At 42.3% G+C, this 18818-nt stretch overlaps 2 protein-coding genes across 4 annotated transcripts in view; one reads left to right on the forward strand and one right to left on the reverse strand.

Annotated features, from left to right (window-relative positions):
* Positions 1 to 579: 579 nt before the first annotated feature.
* Positions 580 to 13224, reverse strand: ccdc153 (coiled-coil domain containing 153). The gene is made up of 7 exons (XM_060847022.1): positions 13002 to 13224; positions 9929 to 10000; positions 7735 to 7800; positions 6659 to 6778; positions 5154 to 5246; positions 4391 to 4521; positions 580 to 721 (listed from the first exon to the last, which is right to left on the reverse strand). Exons 1-7 carry the CDS (start codon positions 13222 to 13224, stop codon positions 593 to 595), a joined length of 834 nt encoding a protein of 277 aa, XP_060703005.1. The 3' UTR covers positions 580 to 592.
* A 2510-nt stretch (positions 13225 to 15734) lies between these two features.
* The window catches only part of cbl (Cbl proto-oncogene, E3 ubiquitin protein ligase), a 231039-nt gene continuing 227955 nt past the window's right edge, over positions 15735 to 18818 (forward strand). For all 3 annotated transcript variants that reach the window (XM_060847082.1, XM_060847084.1, XM_060847085.1), the window contains exon 1: positions 15735 to 16092. In XM_060847082.1, coding sequence (XP_060703065.1) covers positions 15937 to 16092 — 156 coding nt within the window. In that variant the 5' untranslated portion in view covers positions 15735 to 15936. The remainder of the gene's footprint in view (positions 16093 to 18818) is intronic.

Genomic DNA, 18818 nt, shown 5'->3' on the forward strand with positions numbered 1-18818 from the left:
CATCCCTAATTGCCCAGAGGGCAGTTAAGTGTCAGCCACATTACTGTGGGTCTGGATTTAGGCCAGACCAGGTAAGATTGGGAGTTTCCTTATCTAAAGGACATCAGTGAACCAGATAAGTTTTATGGCAACCCACAGTGGGTACATTATCACCAACTGAAGTCATGAATCTGGAGTTGAAAATTAGACTCAGTGACTATGTAACAACCGTTGATTGTGACTCCAGACTCAGTAAAGTGGTTGACCCTTAAATGGCTTTTTGGAAGCATCCCATTTCAAAGGCAACATGCACATCTTGTGAAAGAATAAAGGAAAACAATTACACCGGGGGACCCGCCAACCAAATATCCACCATCCCCCAACTAAATACCCACCATCCCCCCAACCAAATATCCACCATCCCCCCAACCAAATATCCACCATCCCCCCAAACAAATACCCACTATCCCCCCAACCAAATACCCACCATCCCCCAACCAAATATCCACCATCCCCCAACCAAATACCCACCATCCCCCCAACCAAATACGCACCATCCCCCAACCAAATACCCACCATCCCCCCAACCAAATATCCACCATCCCCCCAGGGCTTAAATCTCCAGAGGATTGAGTCCAAATTCCAGCAATTTTTGCTTCTGTTCGGAATGGAAACTCGTTGCCGTCTTCTCCCAGTGGAGTCTGGCTGCTTCCATCTTGTTCAGCAGCAGGTCCAGGCTCTCCTGTATTGTGGAGGGAAGGCAAAAGACAGACAGACAGAGAGAGGGGTCAGTGTGTCTCAGTGTTCACAAAGCCCTAACCTGATGCCGTATGAAAGGATCTTATTCAATCACCTCGCCGTTTAGTTGAGGTTTTATGAGTTAACAGGGGGAGCAGGGGAAGGATCTCTGAGAGATCGCAGAGTTCCAAAATAGCAAGGAGAAGTCCGGATATATATTGGAGAATTATAATTTTACACAGTGTTATGTTTTAATCTAGAACACACTACCCGAAAGATTTAAGAAGTAGATTCAACAGTAACTTTCAAAAGGGAGTTGACCAAATACTCACCTTCTCAAGGCCAATACTAACTTTCCCAGCAATACCTAAAATCCACGGACAAACAAAGGCAAAATCTCAGGACTGACAAGCCAGAGGAGGGAATGTGGGATTAATTGTCTGATTTACTCATCCCTCTCTTGAAGTACCTGCCAGACATGTCTGGGCGAGTTGGCCTTGTTTTCAGTTTGGAGTTCTGATGTCAGTGAGATGTAGAGAAAGCAAGAAGTAGGAAGAGTTTACAGCACAGGGAACTGTGTTCAGGAGGAGTCTGGGAAAGGCTCACTGAACAACTCTCAAGCTGCTTTATTATTTAGATTAATAAATTCTTGATCTTGCAAGGAATTAAGGACTATGGGGAGAGTGGGGGTAAGTGGAGTTGAAATGCCCATTAGCTGTGATGGAATGGAGGAGTGGGTTCAATAGGCCAAATGACCTTACTTCCACTCCTATGTCTTATGGTCATATATTCAACTCCTTCAGTAATTTCTAGATAGAGGGCTTAAAATTATGAAAGTGTTAGTTAGGATAAAGAGAAATGTTTCTAATAAGAAGGGGTACAAATCTAGGCCATAAATATCAGATAGTGACTGATTAATCCAATTGAGAATTTTACGCATAAAGTGTAGAACATGCTGTCACAGGGAGTAAGATGAGGTTAAATAGTAAATTTAAAGAGAAGTTAAATAGAGACAAGAGGGAGAAGAAGATACTGATAGGGTGAAATGAAGGGAAGTGAGGAGAGTCCACATGTGGATTGTAAATACCAGCGTAGACCAAGTGGGCCAAACGGCTTGTTTCTGTGTTGTACTTTGCCCCTCTAGCTGTCCCATACATTGAACTACTAAACCCGGATGGGTCTGAGTTTAGTTAGAGATACAGAAAAAATTGGAATGACACAGTCGGAATTCACTTTTCAGGTGCTTGAGGCATCCCAACAATGAAATTCTTTAGAAATGTCATTATGGAAATCCAAGATGGCGGCAACTCAGCAAGTCTGAGTGTATAGTGCTCCTCCCAAGACCTAGGCAAAGTGGGCCACCCTCCCCCATCACACTCACAAAATCAACTATCTTTATTTAATGCAATTAGTGTTTAGTACTAAATTTATACAGTTCAGTCTCGTGTAAAAATGACTAGGGGGAAAGGAGCCCACAGTTCTCAGCGGGCAGGAGCCCCTCCCCCACCCTCCCCAGCTGCAGCAGAAGGGCCCGCAGCTGCCCCGGGGGACTTACCTACGGTGGCGAGCCTCATGGAAATAATCTCCAAACTCGACGCGAAGATCGATGCTTTCATAGAAGAGTCCCGAAGTCGGTGGAATTCACTCTTGGCCATGCTACAAAGCACAGCCGAGGTGTCGAAGAAATTGAATGCCGAGCTGGAGGGGTGGAGCTAAAGGCTGCAACCTCTGAGGCCATTGCAGAATCAGCCGTGGATCGGGTCCGAACTCTCGAGCAGCAAGTCCAGACCTTCGAGAACCACATTCTCGAGGTCGTCAAAAAAATATTTGTTTGCTGGACCTTCCCGAACAGGAAGAAGAAGGCCAGCTTACAAGGTTCCTTGAACAGTGGCTTCCGCAGTTATTGACTCTGAAGGCTGGATCAGGCCAGGTAAGGGTAGAATGGGCCTACCGGGTTGCAATACGTGGGCCCAGCTCAAACCAGCGTCCCTGTCTGGTCCTGTTCCGGCTGCAGAGCTATAAGGTGAGGCAGATGCTCTTGGAAGCCTCCAGAAATCTTGGGAAAGATCCCCAAGCCATGACTTATAAAGAATCCAAGATTATGTTATTTCAGGACTTTTCCCCAGCTTTGGTTCGAAAGAGGAAGGCGTTTGATGAAGCAAAGAAGTGTTTAAGGGATTTAAACATTCAATACTCCTTGCGCTACCTAGGTATACTGCGCTTTAGCCATGAAGGGTCCGTGTTTAACTTCGGATCACCGGAGAAGGCCAAGGAACTTGTGGATTCTCTTAGACAAACTATAAGAGTTAATTGATGTTGTTTTGCCCTACTCCCCCCCCCACCCCGGTTTACCACCCCTCCCTTTTTTTTCCTTTCATTATCTTACTGTTTAATATTATCTCCGGGGGGTGGGAAGAAGGACTTATTTATTCATCCTTTACTTAGCGATTTCCTTCCCCCCCCCCTTATATATATATAGGCCTGGGGGTCTAGTTAATGTAGATGGGGGGGGAGGTGGCTACCTTATCTTATTTTATCTTTGCCCTTGGGAGCAGGGTTGTTTTCCCCTGTTATTTTGTATTAATATATTTAATTATTATTTGCTGAGACTGTAATTTTATAGTCATATATGTTCATATATAGTATTAACATTACCAAATATATCCAGGTGTTGGTGTGGGTGGGGCGAGGTGGTGGGGGATAGGGTACTCACTGTTAGTTCTAGTTCAGTAGTATACTTGAATTTTCTTTCTCCTATTGTGGGGTGCCTGGGTCAAGGGTGGGGCACTGGTTGGGAGAGATTATGATGGGGTTTTTTGGAAAGGAAGTGATGCCCCCTGGGAATGAGAGGGAAGATCTCCATTTAAATATATTTTATATTTTTCTTTTACTATTTAGAATTTTTTTTATTATATTGATCTGAATGTACTAAAGAGCTTTTATTTTTGTGAATTTTATATGCTCCATGCTCGGAATGTTTTGGATAAATACGGGTTTTGTTGTGATCTGATGTTAACACATTCCGAGCATGGATATCACTGCTCAATTTGTGTGCTTTCCGTTGGATTTTTTTTGTCTTGAATAATGTAAGAATGTTAATGATAGACTCTGGTTAGTTGTAAGTTAGATGAGTAGTTAGTTGAGTTTTGTCTTTTTTTTCCTCGGTATTTTTTTTCTTGTTTGATAGATTTTGGTTATCATTTATTTAAGATTTAACTGTTTATCAATGTTTATACTTGGGTCTTTCTTTTAGTTTTCTTTTGTAAACTTGTGGAAAAAAATAATAAAAAAAAAGAAATGTCATTATTTGTAATGATGTGAATTCAGCTGCTAACTTGCACACAGCAGTACCCCAAAAGCAGCAGTGGCCAGATTAATTGAGAGGTAAATACTGGCTCAGACACCAGAGAGAAACTCCCAGGCCCAACTTTTTGAAATGGTGTTGTGACACGTTTCATGTCTGACTGAGAGGTTTCATGACCTTGAGCTGACAGCAGTTCAGAAAGACAGCAGCTTTTAACAAAGCTGTCCTCTGAAATGGACAACAGCCAATCAGATCAGGGATAGGTCTTGTCAGCACTACTTACATCCTGTGGAAGAATTGAAAATACCAACTCAGATATGTTTCCCTACGACACAAGTGTGTTTATCACGTCCTGACATGGCGACTTACATGGAGGATGGCCTCATACTCAGTCTCCATGTTGTCTATCTTGCTCTGGAGTTCTTTGATGGTGGAATCCTTCTCCTTGATGATCTGCAACTTCTCCTCCTCAGTCCTTGCTAATTGCTGCTGACATGATGCTGAAAAGAAAATAAGTGACTGAATTAGTTCAAGCATCTTCACTTTCACAGTTCCCCCTTCCCTCATTAAACCAAATTGTAACAAAGCTCCATGGTACAAGCGGCGTTACAAACTCCAACACAACCCAACACATTCCCAGCACAGTCCCAACACAACCTTAACACATTCCCAGCACAATCCCAACACAACCCAACACATTCCCAGCACAATCCCAATATATTCCCAACATATTCCCAGCACAATCCCAAGATAGTCCCAGCAAAGTCCCAATCCAATCCCAATCCAGTCCCAGCAGGGTCCTAGTGGATTTAGTTAAGAGTCACACAACAACAGAGGCATCTCCACACCAGTGGATTTAGTGTGATCAGGTTAGGCTGATTTTCAATAATTTAATTTTGGACAAACATTAATTTGGCCACAAACGCTAAACATACAGTCAAGTTACACACGCATATACACTACCGATAGTCACACATACACAAACAGACAGATACACACATACACAAACAGATACACACATACACTACAGATAGTCACACATACACTACAGGTAGTCACACATACACAAACAGACAGATACACACATACTTCCAATGCTGACACCGCTCTGTGTGGTGTTCATGGCACTCACTGAGTTGTTGCTGCAGGTGACTGATCTCAATCTCTAGCTGATGGACTCTCAGTTCCATGTCTGCCCTCATTGTCTTGTACTGACGAGTCATGTCTGGAATGAAGAGAGATGAAGATGACTGCAGTAGTGTGGGGACTGTTTACAACATTCACCTCAAACTTGATCATTTGTGCTCCCTCTCAGTAGCAATCAGCTCTGTTTGGGGAGCATGCTGTGGTGACCGTGTCTTGTGCTGCTGCAGCTGTATCAATGGTTTGTGTTTCACCCACATGTTCAAACCTGCCTTATCTGATTTCATAACCAAGATACAGTGAAAGGTATTGTTTTGCTGCTAACCAGACAAATCATACCTAACATAAGTACATCAGGAAAATAGAACAGAATGCAGAATAGAGTGTTACAGAGAAGGTGCAGAGAGGTCTATTCATAAATCTGATAACAGCATGGAAGAATGTGTTGTTATGTGTTTTCAAAATTTTGTACCTTCTGCCCAATGGAAAAGAGTGGGAGGGGAACTTGATTATGTTGGCCGCTTTTCCAAGGCAGCAGGAAGTGTAGACGGAGTCTACGGAAGGAAGGCTGGTTTTCATAATGGACATTTGAGGGATCCAATGCTCTCTAGGGCATTGGACTTTTATGCTGTGCGCTCAGAGCCTGTATGGTCTTGATGGACTCCTGATGCTGAGTCACTTCTCCAGTTTGTTTGCTCTCTCACCCTCATAACTCTCTACATACACTCAGAACTGAAAATGTGTTGCTGGAAAAGCGCAGCAGGTAAGGCAGCATCCAAGGAACAGGAAATTTGACATTTCGGGCATAAGGCCTTCATCAGGCATTCCTGATGAAGGGCTTATGCCCGAAACGTCGAATTTCCTGTTCCTTGGATGCTGCCTGACCTGCTGCGCTTTTCTAGCAACACATTTTCAGCTCTGATCTCCATCATCTGCAGACCTCACTTTCTCCTCCATGTACACTCAGAATGCCATCTTACCAAATTTATCTCACTCTGCTAACCCTAACCCTAACCCTAACCCTAACTGTAACTCCTCCTCTGCTCTAATCTCGATCGCATATTTCTGACTCTCTGTTGTGTCCTGGAACAGACATCTCTCTGAATGATATTCAGGCGCAGCTTTTGATCGGAAATAATCGGTGACAATATTATTTAGCCCAAAGTGGGCTGGTCCAGGTGAGGAGAAGACAGCTGAGGCTGCAGCTGACCGTTTCTGTAATTAAACCTGGTTTTATCAAACTCTAACCCAATCACAACAACATCTTTGAAATTCACAGAGGAACTAATCACTAACCTTGAAACTCTGGAATATGTGAGGGGCTTGGACATCCCGTACCAGCTCTGATCCTCTCACTTTGCACAGACCAGGTCAGGCCTCAGGAAGGTCGGTTTGTGACAGACTTGTTTCCTTGAAATTCTCAGTGGAGTCCCTGCCTCACTCTGCATCATGGGCAGATGCTAGATTCTGCTTCCATTTATGTCTTACACTTACCAGAATGGATTGCCTTCTTAACGTCTTGTTCCTCAGCCAAATCATTCTTGAGAAGTTGTAACTTTGCCTTCCACTCTTCTTTAACCATCAAAGCCTGTCTTGCAATATCTTTCCGCAAAACTGGTAATGAAGGATCAAACATTCACACAGTGCCTTTAATCCAACTCTCAGTTTATGCTCATCAAGTAAGAAATACTGGAAAATAGTTTATTTTGCCACTTTCAGTTCCTGGTGTTGGCATTCTGGGGCAGGGACAGCACAAGGTTAGATACAAAGTAAAACTCCATTGATACCATCCCCATCCAGCACTCTATGGAAAGAATAGCGTGGGGTTACATACAAAGTAAAACCCTATTTACTCTTTAAAAGTTAAAATAAAGTTCCCTTGACACTGCCTCCATCAAATATTCCCAGTTACAGTAGAGGGTTAGATATAGAGTAAAGTTTCCTCTCCTCTTTTAAAATGAATGTAAATCTCTCTGTGCTCTTTTAAACTGAAAGTAAGGCTCCATCTTTTTTTACAATTGAAAGTAGACAGTAGGTATAGCTCCCTCGACACCACCCCCATCACACATGCCTAGGACAGGGACTGTACCGGGCCACGTAAAGAGCAAAGCTCCCAATACGGTTTTAAACTGAATGTAAACTGAAAGTAAAGCTCCCTCTACACTGTTCCCATCAAACACTCTAAAGACAAGTTCAACATGGAGTTAGATACAAAATAAGGCTACCTCTACACTGTTCCATCCATTACAGTGCAACAAATTACATGTCAGCCATATGCAGAATGTAACTCTTAATAATTTGTACTGGAAGGTTATTCCTTGGCCATTAAGAGGAGAGTGGCCTGTCTTTAAAACCTAAACTTGACAAAACAGCTACTGAGTGTGGCTGCTGATGGTGATAGTGAGCTGCAGAGAATTTATACAATTGGCAGTGATGGCAACAACAAGGCCTGTGTGAAATTCTTTAGTCCAGCCAATCAGCACGTCCAATCTATTAACTCTTCAGGGACACCAACTGAAATGAGTGTCCAACTTTATTTCAAATTCTGGATATAGAATGAATTCTCTTACCCAACTGATCTTTGAGTGATTCAACTTGATGAACTGTTCTCTTGTATTTTTCCTCAACGCTGTCCCCTATAATATGTGAAACAGTGAGAGAGGCACATAAGAGATGTCAGGAATCAGGAGAGTGAAAGAGAACAGGGAGAGAACAGCATACAAACAAAACAAAATTGCTAGATTTCCTATCATTACATAAAATTCCAAATCATGTGCAAATCAGAAATTGGTTTGTTTTGAGATTCTCTTGTCTGTGGCAGCTCGAGATCATAACATGGAATGATTACTGAATTGGCTCATTTCCCCAGGGAATAATTACACAGTATCAGTAGCTTTGAAACTAGCCTTTCAGGGAAGTATGTCATGAAGATAACATCAAATCTGATGCTTCTGTGATGGAGTAGAAAGTCTGGCTGGAAAAATATCCTCACCAGCCCTGGGGCACACTGACATCAATCAGGAGTGACAGAAGACAAAGTTAAAACTATTCATTTAATGGATCAACACATGAATTGGGAGCTGGATAGAGACTGCTTAACCATTCAGTCGGATCATAGCTGATCTAATTGCAGTTACAAATTCGTTGATGCTCATTTCACACCCTCATCAATCTATCTCATTCAGTCTAAAAAATATTCAACGACCCAGCTTCTACTGCTTTCTGGAGAAGAAAATTCCACAGACGAATAACCCTTTGAGAGAAAAAGAATTACTTCATTTCTATCATAAGTGGGAGATACTTTATTTTTAAATTGTGTCCTCCAGTTCTAGACCCTAGGAGATACACATCCTTTGTGCAGCTACCCTGTCAAGTCCCCTCAGAATCCTACATATTTCAATAAGCTCACCTCTCAATCTTCTGATACAGGCCCAACTATTGCTTATAGGACCTTTACATGACTGGTATCAGTCAAGGCAAGCTACTCTGAACTGCTTCCATGATTATACTGCTCTTCCTAAACCAAGAGATCTAAACCATACACAGAACTCCGGATGTGGTCTCACCAATATCCTGTACAACTGAAGTAAAACATTTATATTCCATTACCCATGTAATAATAAAAAAGAACTGAGGTACTCTGAACAGGTTAAACACTAAACAGGACAAATGACCCAAACAACTGCAGACACTGGAAATCAGAAACAAAAACAGAAATTGCTGGAAAAACTCAGTAGGTCAGACGGCATCAGTGGAGAGAAAGCAGAGTTAGCTTTTTGGGTCCAGTGAGTGAAGAAGGGTCACTGGACCTGAAATGTTGACTCTGCTTTCTCTCCACAGATGTTGCCAGACCTGCTGAGTTTTTCCTGCAATTTCAGTTTTTCTTTACTCTGAATGGGTTTTTGTTTCACATCATTTAGTGCCTTCTTGTGTATTTTAGAACATATTTGTCAGGCTTGGTTGAAAATGAATCTTCCACAACATAAAAAAATTAATGAAGTTTCTTCCTAAAACTACATGGGACACACTTCTCAAAATTTAAATACTTTGAAGGTTTTCTTGTGCAGTGAGCAGGTGGTCATTCCATCAGCTTGTTTGAACAGTGTGATTGGTGCCCCAGTTTGAAGCAACGGTGGAGGGGGAATAGTGAGCCCAGGTTCCTGCTGGATTCAATGATGGATATCAGATTATATGAATCTTGGGACATAGTAATGCAGTTCACACAAGGAGCATGGCTACTGTTGATTTAAGTCAGTCATTTGTTGTGCTAAAATTGTTGAGATTAAACTAACTGACACCTTCTGCCAGTGCAACTCCTCCTGCCTGTGCTCCGAGCCCCCACCGAAATCTCTGCTTCTTATTTTTGGTGGTGCTGTGATAAAATTGGATGAATATTGATGGAAAGGTACATCAGGTTCATGTACATGGTCTTGAACTGGTGAACCAGAGTGGATCACAAAGGCACAGGCAGGAAGTGACCAGCTGCATCATTGAGCTTGGCCACATGATGGGTATAAACTCCACAACTGACCCCTTTTCACATCCGTCCCTCCCTCACCCTGAGATGTTATATGATCTGCCAGTGAAGCAAAACAACAGAAATGAAACCCTGGCCATAAAAGAAATAATAATTTAAGGTTTCACTCCAAACTCCTCAGATAATCCGAGATCAATGCTGATTTCATAATGTGGAGCATTACACTGGAATGTACTTGTGACAAAATGCCAACTGAGATGTTGCTATTTATTCTGCTCTTCACTCACCTTCTGTTCCTTTCTTCACTTTCTTTGTCTTTCCCTTATTCTTAGGTGGCATTTTCCTCAAATATCCTAAACCTGCAAAGAAGCAAATAAACATGTTCCTGAGAAGGAGGAGGCTGCAACTGTTTGTTACATCTGCCAATATTGACACTATTGCTAACATTTGCAAATTCTCAGCAGGAGAGTTCAAGTCCAGAGATCCATCGCAGAGATTGCTACATAAAATCTTGTCCAACAATACAGAGCAGTATGGATGTAGTGACACACAAGGTTAATACTGAGGGAGTGCCGCATTTCAGAGGGTCAGTGCTGAGGGAGTGCCACCTGTCAGAGGGTCAGTGCTGAGGGAATGCTGTATTGTCAGAGGGTCAGTGCCGAGGGAGTGCCGCATTTCAGAGAGTCAGCACTGAGGGAGTGCTGCACTGTTGCAGGGTCAGTACTGAGGGACTGTCGCACTGGTGGTTTTGTCATTCAAATGAGAATCTAATCAAGGTCCTTCTCGTTCTTTCCAGAGAATATAAAGATCCCATTACTTTATTTTGAAAAGTGGATTGGGAAGAATGATTTCTGCCAGCGTTCAGGCCCATATCTGGTAATATCACAAAAATATATTATCTGGACTGATGACATTATTGTTTATGAGAGCTTGATGTGTGTAAATTGGCTGCTTTGTGACTACATTACACAATCACAGAATTGCTGCAATGCAGTAAGATTCAATGTGGCTCATAGTGTTCACACTGGCTGTCTGAATGTGTATCTCACCCAGTGCCATTATCCTACTTTCTCTCTGTCATCCTGCACATGGATTCTTTGACAATTTTGAACCTACTTCTACCATACCTTTCAGCAACTCCATTCACTCTGTGATAAAACTTTTCCTTGTTTGCTTTTATTTGTTACACAAATTACTTTAAATTTGTGCCCACTTGAACCTTTCATGAATTAAAACATATTCTCTCTGTTAACTCTGTCCAGGTTACTCATGAATTTGAATATTTCAATAAAATCTCTTCTCTGCTTTCTCCTCTCCAAGAACAACAGTCTCAACTCGAATTTAACTTCATAAGTGAACTTAAGAATGACTTCAAAAGGTACTTATTGTTCTGATTGTAAAGCACGATCGCGTGTTTTGAGACACACATATACCTCTCTCTCCCACCCCGCTAGGATTGGGAAAATGATGGCGTCTATTGTAAAGGATGTAAAGAATGTGCCTGTTGCTGGCTGGGCCAGCATTTATTGCCATTCCTAATTGCTCTTGCGGTGCCTGCTTGAATCACTGCAGTCTATTTTCTGTAGAGGCACCCACAATGTTGTTAGGGAGAGAGTTTCAGGATTTTGACCCAGCAACAAGCTCTTTCCTCTGCGGTGCATGGAGAAGACCTGACATGTTTTGTTCTCCCCTCAAGCTCAAATACATGATTGACCTAAATGATTAAGTTTCTCATCAGGCCGCGACTAACAGAGAATGGGATTCAACCAAAACCCTCTAAGTCAGTCTGGGTGATCTTCGAATGTCCCTCACCTACATTCGATAAGGTTCCCATAGTAGGCTATTGTACAAAATGCAAAAGAATGGGATTGTGGGAGATATAGCAGTTTGGATCAGTAATTGGCTTGCTCAAAGAAGACAGAGGGTGGTAGTTGATGGGAAATGTAGATCCTGGAGACCAGTTACTAGTGGTGGACCGCAAGAGTCGGTGTTGGGTCCACTGCTGTTTGCCATTTTTATTAATGACCTGGATGAGGGCGTAGAATGGTGGGTTAGTAAATTTGCAGGCGATACTAAGGTTGGTGGAGTTGTGGATGGTGACGAAGGATGTTGTAGGTTACAGAAAGACATAGATAAGCTGCAGAGCTGGGCTGAGAGGTGGCAAATGGAGTTTAATGCGGACACGTGTGAGGTGATTCACTTTGGTCAGAGTAACCAGAATGCAAAGTACTGGGCTAATGGTAAGATCCTTGGTCGTGTAGATGAGCAGAGTTCCTGGTGTCCATGTACACAAATCCTTGGAAGTTGCTACCCAGTTTGACAGGGTTGTTAAGAAGGCATACAGTGTTTTAGCTTTTATTAATAGAGGGATCGAGTTCTGGAACCATGAGGTTATGCTGTAGCTGTACAAAACTCTGGTGCGGTCACACTTGGAGTATTGTGTACAGTTCTGGTCACCACATTATAAAAAGGATGAGGAAGCTTTGGAAAAGGTGCAGAGGAGATTTACTAGGATGTTGCCTGGTATGGAGGGAAGGTCTTACGAGGAAAAACTGAGAGACTTGAGGCTGTTTTCGTTGGAGAGAAGAAGGTTGAGAGATGACTTAATAAGATAATCAGAGGGTTAGATAGGGTGAACAAGGAGAGCCTTTTTCCAAGTATGGTGACGGCAAGCACACGGGGGCATAGCTTTAAACCGAGGGGTGATAGAAAAAGGACAGATGTCAGAGGTAGTTTCTTTACTCAGAGAGTAGTAGGGGTATGGAATGCTTTGCCTGCAACGGTAGTGGATTCACCAACTTTAAGGACACTTAAGTCATCATTGGACAAGCATATGGATGTACATGGAATAGTGTAGGTTAGATGGGCTTCAGATTGGTATGACAGGTCGGCGCAACATCGAGGGACGAGGGGCCTGTACTGCGCTGTAATGTTCTATGTTCATTAAATAACTATGAGTGACCTTTACTGAAAGTCTTTCTGGAATGTTCCAGGGAAAGGGGATGAAAGAATTAGAGACGTTCATTCTCATGACACTTTTTGGGGAAGTCTTTTTAAAGGAAGCAGCAAAATAAATACATTGAGAGAAATAGAAGTAAAAAAAGGAACAAAGAGCTGACTCAAAATCCACACAGTTGCACAATAAAATGACAAAACAGCAGAGGTAACTAAATTAAAATAGAAAAGATTGAAATATTTTAAGTGCAGGCAATTCCGATATGGGAAGAAATCTATAAATTAAAGACTGAATAGAAAACTTAATTTATTAAATGTTGTCAAAATCAACAGAAACAATTGTAGATGCAAAATTAATTTAGGAACAATGTAGATCTATTTGCAATTATAAGAAAACATATTTACACAGTTTGTTGAATCGCTTGTCTGCAGCTTCTGCTGGACGCTCCGACAGAAACCGGATGAGGCTTGATCGACATGTTTGTGCACCAATGCGAGATTGCAATATGACGTCATGCACAGCAACGAACCAATAATTGCAGTGCAGAGGTGGGACTTCAAGGTCAATGTTTGACGTTGCTAGGCAGCGCCGATGCAGGTTGCCTGGAGACGGAAAAGCCTGGGTCATAGGGCGGCACCATCTTTGAGACAGGCAGATGGAGTTCAATTTCCAGGCATTCATCATTAATCACTGAATAAAGGAATCGAGCCTTCCCCACCGAGATCCTCGCTGTTCTGCTTTATTTAGAAAATACTGTTATGACAATGCAAATGAGTTTCATGCACGTGTGTCAGTCACTTTAATGTCAGAATATTTTCAATCATTAATTTTGTATAGGTACTGCACAGATTTCTCCCTTTTTTTTAACTGTTGTTTCCCCCCTAAGATCCTGGACGAGGGGAATGGGTTTGTAATTGAGGTAAAATACTGATCTGCTGCTGCTGAAAATATGAAATAAAACAGCAAGTGGAAGTAAAACTGAGCAGGTTGAGCAGAAGCTGTGGAGAAAGAAACAGAAATTTTTCACCGAATCTCGACAGTGCAGGAAAAAAAAGCCATTTGGCCCAACTGCACCCGTTCTCCAAACAGCATGCTAGCTTATACCCGTATTTACCATGGCTAATCCTGAACACTGTGGGCGGTTAAGTAAAGCTAACTCACCTAACGTGCCTGCCTTTGGGCATGGGAGGAAATCCACGCAGACATGGGGACGTGCAAACTCCACACAAGTAGCCAATGCTGGAATTGGACCCGGTGCCGTGAGACGGCAGTGCTAACCGTGCCTCAACGACGCCCTGACTTTCAATGGGGTTAAAATACTTCGCCAATAGCAAAGAGGTGGACAAGCCTCTGTCTAACAATTATGAGGGGCTGTTTGGAGTGGCTACAAAGGACTTATATCTGTTTAGTAGAGAGAGATGAATTCTAGAGTGTAGGAAAGTTGGTATTTTTTTCGCTCAGAAGAGTGGCGGAGTTGGAACTGAAAAAGTGGTAGAATTCCTCTTCATCCCCACCCTCTTGCCACATCACGATTTCAAAAATAGTTGATACCCACTTGAGATGCAGGAGCAACCTACAGGGCTAGATCCAGGATAGAGTGTTTGAAAGTAGGATGAAATTGGATAAACCAGTACAGAGAGAATGGAATGTGCAGTCTTTCTGTTTCTATAGGGGGCACCAACAACTTTGAGAAGAACAGGCGAGAAGTCCAAGTACACCCGGAAGTGGTGATTAACTGACACATGCAATGGGACCATTCTCAGAAAACAGATACTCTATTATGTCATTATTGGTCGATGCAGATGCCTTGCAATAATCCATATGTTTGGAGGTGCAACTAGAATTTGTTTTTTAAAAAATCTTTGAATTTAAGTATTCAGTTAGTTGAATGTTGAAAAGATTTGATGTTGAAATTTTGGTCAGAGCTCTGCAGTTATTTTTTCTCACAGCAAGCTCTGAGCTAGGTGGGGATAGCAGCATGGGCACACTTGTTCTGGATCCAGTTTTGTCTTCAGTGTTTGTGTCTAATAGCAATCTTCTACATGGGGGAGAAATTGGTGACCTTGTACTTTCAATGAGACGATCTCAAAGAGATTAAATTAAATAATAACCAGGACTCCAGGATGCTGCAGTTGCTAACAAAAACGGGAAGACGAAAAGCTGAAGCAGTGGAGAACCACTTCCGTCAGAAAAGAGAAATTATCGTGTGACGTGTTTACATAAAAAGTTTCCATTATAAGTGAGAACATAAGATTTTGTCAGGAATTCACTAAAAGCTCTTCTTATATCTTTTTAATCATTGGAAATGACACTTATTGGTTTGATGAAATTTATTAAACAACAAGACTAAGGGTTATACTTAACCAATGCTTTAATTAAGGTTATCGTTGTTAAATAAACACCTTGTGCTGGAGAACCAATGAGGTGGACAAATTGAGTTAAAATACGAATCAATTAAGAAAACAAGGAGAAAGTGAGGACTGTAGGTCAGAGTCGAGAGTATGGTGCTGGAAAAGCACAGCAGGTCAGGCAGCATCTGAGGAGCAGGAGAGTCGACATTTCGGCCACAAGCCCTCATCAGAAATGTTGATTTTCTTACTCCTCAGATGCTGCCTGACCTGCTGTGCTTTTCCAGCACCATACTGTCAATAAAAATCTGCAGATGCTGGAGGTCTGAAATATGCAAAAACAGAAAATGCTCGAGAAGAAACGCCAGCGGAAAGAAAACAGAATTAACGTTTCGAGCCAAACGACCCTTCGTTAATACTTTATTTCCACAGACGCTGCCAGACCTGCTGGATTTCTCCAGCAATTTCTGTTTCTCTTTAAGATATAGGTTAGCCTGGTCCTAATCGAATTTCTTGTGAAATAATAAGCAGAAAATATTGGAATCATCCGGTTGGCCACGTGACATTTGCCGAAAGAAAGACAAGAGGAAACTTGTTTCACACCAACAATCTAGGATCAGCCAAGATCAGCGCTGGTCTCACCAGTATCAAAGATGGCGCCCTGCCAAGCGGAGCAGCTCGGGGCCAGGCTGACTTTGTGCGCGTGCGTAGCGCCGGGCCTCCACTTGTCTCTGCGCGGCCCACCTCCCGGGGCTGGGGTTGAACTCTGACCCCGGCCGTCGCGGGCCGAGGGCGGGGTCAGCGGAAAGGCGAGAGAGGAAAAAAAAACCGGAGGCGAGTTTGGCGGCGACACTGGGTTTAAAGAGTAAAACGATGTGAGCGGAGAGTTTGCTGAGGTAAAGTCGCCCTCGAATCCCCTGACGGACCGTCTGTTGTCAGGAAGTGTAGCCCGGAGGCAGGTTTTTATTCGGGAAGGCTCTGCTGGTTGTCGATGGCGGCGGCGGCGGCCCGGGGCAGCAACCTGAGGAAAGCGGGAGGCTTCATCGGGCTGGTGAAGGATGCCTTCCAACCTCACCCTCACCAACACCAGCCGGCAGGAATCGTGGACAAGAGGGCGGTGGAGAAATGTTGGAAGCTAATGGACAAGGTACGGGGGGGGCAAGCCGTCCTGGGGGTGTGTGGAGGGGGATAGTCTCTGGATCCGGCCGAAACCCAGCGGATTAGGGGGCAGTCGGACATTGCCCATCGCAGGGCAATGTGTGTAGCTGGAGCTGAGGGACAGTCTCTCTCTCTCTCTTCCCCCTCCCCTCGCTCAGATCCGTGCCCCAAAGTCATTGTCTTCTCGGGGAGAACTCTAGCAGGATCCCTCTCTCTCTCATAAATAAACTGCATCTGCTTATACTCCCAATTAATGTTCACCCAGTGGACAGTCTTTCCCGGAGGTGACATTGTCACTGGTGGTGATTATTGGACAGGCGAGAGAAAACCGTAGAAAGAAGGAAACTGATGAACAAGCTGTAGGTTACATTGCAGTGACGTTCCTCTCTCTTATCGTTTTCCTGCCTTCAGCAGGTTGTGTTTCTGCACGCAGTTTACAGTTGACACAGATGTATTAATATCACAACAAACCGAGACCAATATCTGAAGGAGGTCTGAAGTCATTAAAAATGAATATCATTGTGAAACGTAGATAATAGCATTAGGATTAATTTAGGATTGATCTATTACTTGTGTTATTATGCTAAATCTTTGCCTGCAAAGTTTGCTAAACAAACATGAGTGCTGCACTGTTTCTCAATTGCACCAATGATACTACAAACAAAATGCTAGATAAACACACAGATGTGGGAGAAAATTTACAAAACAAATGAACTTACCCCTCTTTACGGATGGGAGAAAGTGAGGACTGCAGGTCCAGGAGATCAAAGTGGAAAGTGTGGTACTGGGAAAGTGCAGCAGGTCAGGCAGCATCAGGAATGAGGCCTGTGGGCCAGGGTGGAGGGGAGAGGGCTGGGGGTAAAGTAGCTGAGAGTGCGATAGGTGGATGAAGGTGATAGGTCGGAGAGGAGGATGCAGCGGATAGGAGGGAGGAAAGATGGACAGGTCAAGAGGGCTTATGCCTGAAACGTCGATTCTTTTGCTTCTCGGATGCTGCCTGATCCGCTTTGCTTTTCTAGCACCACACTCTCAACCCTCTGTACAGATGGCTGTCTGACTTGCTGAGGATTTCTTGCATTTTTGGTTTTGGTTTCTAATATTTTTATCCTTGCAGTGCACTCACTCTGTGTGTTTATAAATGTCATCATTCTGCGTTGGTAGATAAATTCCAAAGACCAAAGTGTTATTGCAGTATGCGTTCCAACTGCCTTTATTAAAAATCCACTATTGTTGAGGCACTTAAATAATTGTTAGACTTCTGTTTTGCTCAGAACTGTGGATATCTGTATGATGCAATAAGGTTTTAAACTAGTGTTGGAGAAATCCACATTTGGTATGCCTAGCTACCAAGTCTCATTAAGTTGCAGTGAGGTCATATTTGTATTTGTCAAACAGTTTGTATATCTTGATTTGTTTGAAAGTAAGTATAATGTCTATGTAGTGCTTAACAGGTTTTTAGTCAGTCTTACTTTTTGTGTATAGATGCAGCTACTGTGTGGTAAGATGGAGGAAGAGTAAATGTTATTTATGGATATTATTTAGTCCAGTTACCTCACTACTTAGGCATTTAATAGTTCACTAACAGCTTCTAGACATGTCTGGAGCAACTTTAGGTTTTGTCTTGTGGCGAGCTTTGTTAACTTTTTATAAACTGCTCCATAATGCACACAGCTTAAAATGCCAGGAATTACAATTTAGTAACTTACAAAAGCAGAAGTTGTTGAAAAGATTGACCATAGTAGTTGATCTCAGTGTTTGGTTTGCATCCCAATCTATCTATAGTTGATTCAGCCTTGAGACTCAGCTGTAACTGAGAGAAAACTATCAATCTTGAAGACTTCATTAGTAACAAATGAACTGTATGATTTTTAATTTAATCAATTGAACATGTAAAACTTTGCTAAATTGTCAGAGAATTGTGGAAATAACGGCATGTAAAAGTTTCCCTTTTGCAAGCAAAATATAAACATTAAAAACTCTATCAAATTATACAATATCAAAGAAGAGAATGGATCATTTATTATCAGGTGTGATGCTGAGCCACATCGATCAGCAAGATTATGTTCAAATCTTAGTATACTGAATTTGTAAATTTCAGCCCAAGCAGTAGTTAGGACATTGCAATCAACCTTTCTGGCCCACAGAGAGGGAGTCAGATCAGTCTGCTGTGATAACTATACACTAATTCATGTTGGAACATATTTGCGTTGACATCTAGGAAGAATAGAACTGGACTATAGTGCAGTGTTTTACCTCATTGAATAAAGTGTCGACTATAGTTCTGTAAGCTCACACATAATATTCTTATTATGAGTGTATTGAAGATAAGGGATCAAATTTGAGAAAATGTGGTAAATCAAACAATAAAGTAAAGGCCAAAGTGAGAGAGAAGTATTAATACAGCAAATGATAAACCCTGTGGCAAGGTGTTGAGAGTCTGAAACTTAATCAACAAACCGATCAGATCAGAATTTACAAAAGAGAGAAAAAGAATAAAACTAAAAGACTTTGAATCTGAATGTACATGGTATTCTAAACAAATTGACAAACTTAGAGCACAAATAGAAATGAATAAGTAAAACTTAGTAGGCATTATGGAACCATTGCTGCAGGATGACATGGATTGGGACTTGAATCTTGAAGGACACATGATATTTAAGAATGGCAGCAAGAGAAAGAGATGGAGGACTGCCTGTGTTAGTTAATTATGATTTT

This window comes from Hemiscyllium ocellatum, chromosome 29 (genome assembly GCF_020745735.1).
Source record: "Hemiscyllium ocellatum isolate sHemOce1 chromosome 29, sHemOce1.pat.X.cur, whole genome shotgun sequence".
In the NCBI taxonomy this organism is placed as follows: Eukaryota; Metazoa; Chordata; class Chondrichthyes; order Orectolobiformes; family Hemiscylliidae; genus Hemiscyllium; species Hemiscyllium ocellatum.

What these genes read in the sequence shown, in the direction of transcription:
- ccdc153 (XM_060847022.1), bottom strand. Translation starts at nt 13,224, where the DNA reads ATGACCCAGGCTTTTCCGTCTCCAGGCAACCTGCATCGGCGCTGCCTA. An exon ending in CAAGCGATTCAACAAACTGT is followed by an intron (nt 10,001 to 13,001) that starts GTAAATATGTTT and finishes GCTTCTTTGCAG; the next exon opens with GTTTAGGATATTTGAGGAAA. An exon ending in TCACCTGCAGCAACAACTCA is followed by an intron (nt 4,522 to 5,153) that starts GTGAGTGCCATG and finishes TTTTCTTTTCAG; the next exon opens with CATCATGTCAGCAGCAATTA.